This window comes from Eptatretus burgeri, chromosome 9 (genome assembly GCF_056783735.1).
Source record: "Eptatretus burgeri isolate ZD-2024b chromosome 9, Ebu_testis_v1, whole genome shotgun sequence".
NCBI lineage: Eukaryota > Metazoa > Chordata > Myxini > Myxiniformes > Myxinidae > Eptatretus > Eptatretus burgeri.
The window spans coordinates 39,564,800-39,572,299 of NC_140969.1; the positions used below are offsets into that span (position 1 = coordinate 39,564,800).

A 7,500-nucleotide genomic window follows, 5' to 3' on the forward strand; every position below is an offset into this window, starting at 1 on the left:
ATTGGGATTTCATATTTAGAATCTCAATTTAATTCAAAAAGGCAATAATTGTAAAAATTAAAATAAAAAAAAGGTAACATTCATCAACATTTAAGGCTCAAAATAAATCCATAAGTAAATTAAGAAATAAGCCTCACCAAGCTGAGCCAGCAGTTTTTGTTGAGCCTCCTGTATCTTGGCATCTCCCATAGATTTGAGCTGGGCTTCATTTTCTTTGTGGATGCTTTGAAGTTCACGCATTGCATCGGCCGTTCCCAGGCCCTGACCTGTGACCAAACCGCTACAAGCTGTGCTGGCAATTCTGAAACCACTGCCTTTTCTATCTGGCAACTGTGACATTTCTGCAATATCACAAAGACAAAAAAAGATTAAAAAAAAATAATATGGACAACAGCTCTTCTTCATCATCATCATCATCTACCATGCCCTATTTACAGCGTTGATGCTGCCAAGGCAGTTAATAAGCTACAATCCTGGTCAGCTTTCCACTCTGACTCAGGAAATCAGGGCAGAGATTTGTAATTTGCTCATGGTGCAGGCAATAGCTCGCCTACTCTTAGTGAAGGACACCGTGGGATCCTCAACGTCCACCAACGAATGCCGGCAAACTACTTGGCAAGGTGACAACTTTGAATATTGGTTTTCTTCACCAAATGTGGAGGCGTTTATGGTTTCTTTGCCAGAACATTGAATTGGTGTTTGTTTAAAACCAAGCTTAAGGCAATCCAAAACAAAAAAAGATTAAAAACAAAACAGAAAACGAAGCAAAATGCTCCTGAGCTGCTTAACACGTTTGAAGGATTTGTATGTAATGTAAATGGATCATGCCTCCCCACTGTGAGTCAGGGTATGAACATATTGATTGAGTCTTGCACTCCAGAATGCAGCGAATAAAAGTAACTCGGGATCATTTGATGGAGCCAAGATGATGCCACCACTTAAGTCTTGCTCCTCTCACATAGCAGATGGCCTGGTTGACTATCTTCTCTCCCCACAGTGCTTCAGTGCTGCCAAAGCAAGGATCACACTGGGTTGATTGCCTTTGCCTTCCTTGAAGTAGTCAGGGCTAGAATTTTGTCAGATTACCAGGGATAACTTGCCTACTCTTCACAACAGGTACCATGGGATGTTGTAAATTAAATTCTAATCACTCAGGAAATACAATTCAACCCCCTTGACGAGGTACAGTCACTCAAACTCTTGGGTCTCACTCTCAACAACCTGTGATCTCTCTTTGGTGGGCCACATTTCAAAGTTGGCCTCCAAAACAAGACACTGGGGATTCTCCATCGTGCAAAGTCCTTCCTTGGCACACCTGAGCTCTTATCCACCGAGAACACTTTCATCCGCAACCTGATGGAGTACTGCTCTCCCCTCTGAGCTGGCTACCCTGCCTCACATCTTGCTCAGCTTGATGCTGTGGAAACCAAGGCTTTCAAGATCATTGGAATCTCTCGCGATGAAGCTGAGTCTATCATTTTGCGATCCCAGAGAGGTCTGTGGTCTCTCTGTCTTCTTCCGCCTCATTTCTTGACATACACACTCTGCCCTATCCGTGCTTTGCCCTCCCCCAGGTATCTGGGGACGCACGCGGTCCACCAGCAACCCCCTTTCTTGTGAAACTGCCTAAATCCAGAATCACTGCTCACCTCCACTCAGTTATTCCAATTTTTTCCCCCTCCTGTGGAACCACCTTCCACACACTCGTCAATCTCATTCTTCCCTCCAGGTCTTCCAGACAGCTGTTCACCACCATCTAAAGTTATCCCCCCATTAAAAACCATGATCTTTTCTACACCCGTTAAACCACCCCCCCCACCACTCACAAAATTTTGCTTAAATGTATCCATCTTGTCCACTCCTTGCGTTCTTTCCTACCCTCATCATTACCTGCATCGCTTGTTCATCCATCTCTGTCTACTGTCTCCCTCTGCCCTGCTGTTGGTGTTTCCTCTTTCTCCTGCTGGTCCCTTTGCTATGTTGTGTCCTGATCTGTCCTGTGTCCGAGCTCTTCCATGAGCCAAGACCATGTATTTTTATTTTTTTCATGCACTGTAGACAAATGTTATTCAGAGAACGTGAAGCCGGTTAATAGTATCACAACGTGAGTGCAGGAGAAGGTTTTCCAGATTGTACAGATAAACTAATGTGGTAAGGTTTTCTGCATAATGTGACAACCTGTTGTTAACGAGTGGTCCATTGGCATTTCATTCTCTAGGGTATGTGCAGCTCTTGTAGTAGCTGCTCCAACGATGGAGGACACCGTTTGAGAGCAAGGCGATAAAGCATCCCCACTAGAAAGTGAAGCCACCTTCCGTGCAGCAGTCTGTTGTGCAAACAAGCTCTTCCTACCAGGCAGTGCCTGGCCCTGTAATGAATAAATAAAAACAACGTGGGAAGGGTTTTGCATCAAGAAACCAAATCTTCACTGGTGTCAAATCCCCATAAATAACATGCTCAATCAATATTTACCTGTGGTAGTTCCAAAGACCTGTGCAATACTTTTGGGAAGGCTCCAGAGGCGACTGGAGGCAGCGTAATGGGAAAACCACTCGTATCTCGCTCCTTGAGGATGGGAACAGAAAATCAGCCGCAGGCATTCAAATATATGACTTCTGAGCCAAAGATGGAAAAATTTTTTTTTTTAAAACTTCATTCCTCTTTTTTTTCCTGCCTCTGGAATAAACTCCCACACTTTTCAATCCCACTCTTCCCTCCTGGTCTTTGAAACAGCTGTTCACCACCATTGAAAGCTGTTCACCACTTCACAAACAGCTGTTCACCACCTCACTCCCGTCCAAAACCATATTTTTTCTACTCCCGTTAATCCATCCCAAACACCTCCTTCAAATTCCCTGCTTTCTTCCCCGAAAGTTTTCCTTTCCTTTTCCCAATTTTGATAGTTATCTCCACCACTGAAGGTGGACGGAGGTTATGTATTAACCACTCAAAAAGGTATGGACGGATTCGGACGAAACTTGGTGGACATGTTGGGCGTCTTGACAAGGATGAGTCAATTCCATTTTGGCGACGATCCGGATTCAAGAATATTTTAAGTCATTCTTCACTATTGAGAGATGGGGCAAAAACAATATGGAGCAAGATATCTCAAAAAGTTGTGGACATATTTGGACGAAACTTGGTGGAAGAGTTGGTTATGTGACAATAACAAACACATTAGATTTTGGTTAATAGTCCTGGGGCTGAGGGGGGTCCTGTGTGCAATCATATGTCCCCTAATTTTGACTCTTGATCCTTGTAGGGGACCCCTAGGAGATTGAAAAAAAACTTGGGTAGACATTCCAGATGTGGGGCAGAAAGGTGTAATTCAAGATGGCGTCCAAGATGGCCACCGCATCATTATAACCAGTATAACTCCATGTGGAATTGTCCTAGAGTGATAAATTTTGTGTCTTTACCGAGGTTTTTGGGGTCAAGGAATCCATTAAAATCATTTGCAGGGTTAAAAAAAGTACGGGATAACGTTGAAATCCAAAATGACCGCCAATATGGCCACCACACCCTTTCATCTGGCCTGTCATGGTTCAGAATTGAGGTGGAGGAATAAATTTGGTGTCTTTATATGGGTTTTAGGGGTCAAGCATTTCACTCAAACCAATATATTTGCACAAAAAAAACAATGGATCATTGTTAATTTCAGTACATGGGCTCTAATTGATTATCCAACAATTCATAAAATGATGCAACTGGATAAGATAGAGTGCCTGCGAAGTTGACTGGTGTCTAGTCACATTTCATTCGTAACAGATCAACTAATATTTACCTCTCTTTTTCAGGCATTGAATGAAATGGAAGGGATTCCACTGAAGGGCGCCGCTCAGAATTCACTGATGTCGACATCAAGAAGTGTATTATTTGTCAGATTGACACCAAAGAATCAACATGCAGCAACGCAGAGGCTTGGATGAAAGTCCTAGAGGCTGCTAGAATACGTAACCACTTGGTTGCAAGGAGGCTAGAGCAAGTCGATCATGAACAGTTTGTCTATCATGTGAACAACAAATGTTATAAATTGTAAACCCTCAAAAAGACACTGATTAAACTTGAAGAAGAGCCGTCCAAAGCAGTGGAAGAGCCGGAAGAACCGGAAGGGGTTGAACTGGTCCCAAACCCATCTGTGAGCCGAGCAACCCGAGCCAGAATTGCACCACGAGCTCCTTCATCTACTGATATACCGGCTTCTGAAAGGAAATGTACGGTGTGTGCCAATGTAAAGATAAAAGGAGACCGACAGAAATTCAGGATTTGTGAAGATGTACGCGCAGAAAAGTTACTAAAGGCTGTGGTATTCTTTCAAGATGAAGTATACTATCGGACAAGTGACCTGCAAGATGTTCACTCCGTCTTTGGGTCAGATATATTGTCACAAAAACTGCATCCAAAATTATCTTATTCAGTACGACCGTGCGAAAAGTAAATGTGACGCACCATCCAATAGTTTAGCAAAAAATAAATGTTTTGCAAGGTTGTTAGAGAACATTGATTTTGCATTGAAAGGTGGACAAGGTTTCGCCTTAAGCGACTTCCATAACAATGTTAATGGATTCAGCGATTCCCAGGAAACGTTTTCCAACAGAGACATTCGACTTTTTCTTGAAAGTCACTATGGCCAAGACTTGAACATTTCCAGGCCAACAGAAGCAAATAAGTGTGCCATGGTTTTCTTGAACGCCAGTCCTGCAGACATGGCTGACGTCATTCGGTCAAGCAATCCCATCACTCAATGCGCATCAACTATTAGGCATGCTCTTTTGGACATAATTTTGATTTGCAAGACAAGTTTTGCGATTCCGTTGATCTGCAGGACTCCTGGGATAATATGAATATCCCAGATGAGTTACTGACTTTTTTGTGTGTTACTAAATTATAATAGAAATGATCTTGAATGCAGCGAGGGTAGCAATAACAACTCTCCATTGAGCGATGATGACGATACCTCTGATTAAGAAACTAGTAGTAACGGCAGTGCTCATTCACCAAAACTGAGGAAACTAAAGTCAGTTTTCCAGGTTCTGTACTTCATGGTCCATAATGGTAGACACAGGACACCACTCCATCTGATGTGCGCAGAAGGAATCCACGCAACATGCAAGAGCTAAACACTCATCACCTGTCTAAACCATTTAGGAATATCAGTGAGTTACGATGAAATTATCCGGTATCAGACCGATTTGGCAGACTTAGTTTTCACAAATGGAACTGATGATGTTCCTTTGCCAAGCCATCTCAATCCAGAGAAATTCACCACTGCCGCATTTGATAATTTTGATCATGAGGAGGCGACGCTATCGGGTCTGGGTGGTACTCATGACACTATTTCGGTTTTATATCAGGACAAATCAGATGGTGTTCAAAGGAAGCCATGAATTTCGGAAACTGGTGTAGTTCATGGTCCAAAGACATTTCAGAAGACACTAAAATGTCAAGAGCTAAAGGACTTCTTCAAACCAACAAAGAAGGGAGAGATACCCAGTGACTATTTAGTAAGTAACTCGACATTAAGTGAAGGATATCATGGCATTGAAACGATGGATTGTTTACGTTACAACATGTACCATCACAGAAAGTCGATGACAATTATTGACCTTCCCCCAATCAGCTATGCTACGGAAGGTCATATTCATAGGGCATTCTATATGACTGATATGCAAGTCAACTGTTTAGGAGATTTTTCGCTAAACCCACAAGACTATGGGTTTATGATGGAAAACGAATGTCTCGTACCAATGAAATGCCATCGTAATTTGCCTGAAGTAGCTTTAAAATGTAACTGTGTGAAATGTGCCACTCGCTTCTGTCCTTGTAGACAAAGAAAAGTTTGATGCTGCATATTCTGTAAATGCCAGGCAAACAATCAGAGCAGTGCAAAAACCCTAACGGGGTTATTCCAACTAAGTAGGTGTGGTTTGTGCAAATTAAAAGCAACGTATTAGTCGGAGGTTTGATGCCCACTGTATACCAAACTGATCGAGTTATTTAAACAGTTTTGGATTCATGAATAATGTGTACTGCATTGTGCATGGTAAATAACGGTGCTCAGGATTTATTAGTATAAATTTAAATGTTACTAAAGTCTCATTCAATGTAAAACACGTTTCTTATTTATTCTACGGATAGTCCTGAGAGGGGTCCTGTGTGCAATCATATGTCCCCTAATTTCGACTCCTGATCCTTGTAGGGGACCTGTGTCCTGGTCAATTGGAGCCCCTGTACTGGAATTAACAATTATCCATTGTTGCTTCTGCAAATTTATTGGCCTGAGTGAAATCCTTGACCCCTAAAACCCAAATTAGGACACTATTTATTCTTCTAGCTCAATTCTGAACCTTGACAGGCAAGATGAAAGGGCGTGGCGGCCATATTGGATTTCACCGTTATCCCATTCTTTTTTAACCCTGCAAATGATTTTAATGGATTCCTTCACCCCAAAAACCTAGGTAAAGACGAAATTTATCACTCAAGGACAATTCCACATGGAGTTATACTGGTTATAATGACGCGGTGGCCATATTGGACTACACCTTTCTGCCCCACATCTGGAATGTCTACCCAAGTATTTTTCAATCTCCTCGGGGTCCCCTACAAGGATCAAGAGTCAAAATTAGGGGACATATGATTGTACACAGGATCCCCCTCAGCCCGAGGACTATAATGACTGGATGCAGATCTGGCCTATCAGTAGGATACAAAATGTAAACTGGTCAGTGAGCCTGATGGAAATACGCGCCCTATCGAGTGCCGTTCTAATTTCCATGTTTTCAGCCACTTTAATTTGCTTCTGGAACCTCGAGGTTTTGTCTCAGCACTTCCACTCTATTTGGGGAAAATGTGTGGTGAACACAATGGCATTAATTAAGCTGTACTAATGTCAATTGTTGTGGTGTCACCAATGAAAGGCAATGATGATTTATCGAAGTAAAGGGATCAGAAACTTTCCAAGATGTTCCTAAAAATTCTGCACGATCCATCGGATGACACTTCAACAACTTCCTGCTGGCTGTATGAAAACACCACTAATTTGATGACTTGGTCAACAGCTTTGGCAAGGCAGTTGGTTACAATTTGATTGAGCAGTGCCATTTTTTAAAGTACCAGTATCCTAATTTTTTTTCACAATCCTTTAATCGAAATGTAAAGAAAGTATCATGGTTTTTCTTTCATTCAGTCACTCTGTACAAGTAAGATCTGTCGTTCTGCAGTTAACAATGGTAGATCCTGTCTTGAGATACAGAATTGACCCGAGTGCCAAACCAATGATGCCTCTCAAAACAGGTGGTCTTTCAATATACGGTATACACTCAAGACTCTGCATACTTTATTGCCACACCTATTTTATATTTTGCATGATAACTATCGATGGGGTCAATTTCAGTTTGTGCAAAACAGTCACGTATATTAATTTACTAGGGAGGGAGTGGATACCCAGCGCTGCCCGGCCGGGTGAACATTTCCCGGTGGAGGTTCCAGGACGTGTTGGAC

General features: G+C 42.2%; 1 protein-coding gene across 1 annotated transcript in view; it reads right to left on the minus strand.

Moving 5' to 3' along the window:
- RPAP1 (RNA polymerase II associated protein 1) overlaps positions 1-7,500 on the minus strand; it is a 160,440-nt gene that overhangs the window by 93,274 nt on the left and 59,666 nt on the right. The window contains exons 4-6 of the mRNA XM_085894861.1: positions 2,473-2,565; positions 2,179-2,368; positions 138-341 (exon numbers count right to left, since the gene is read on the minus strand). Coding sequence (XP_085750987.1) covers positions 138-341; positions 2,179-2,368; positions 2,473-2,565 — 487 coding nt within the window. The remainder of the gene's footprint in view (positions 1-137; positions 342-2,178; positions 2,369-2,472; positions 2,566-7,500) is intronic.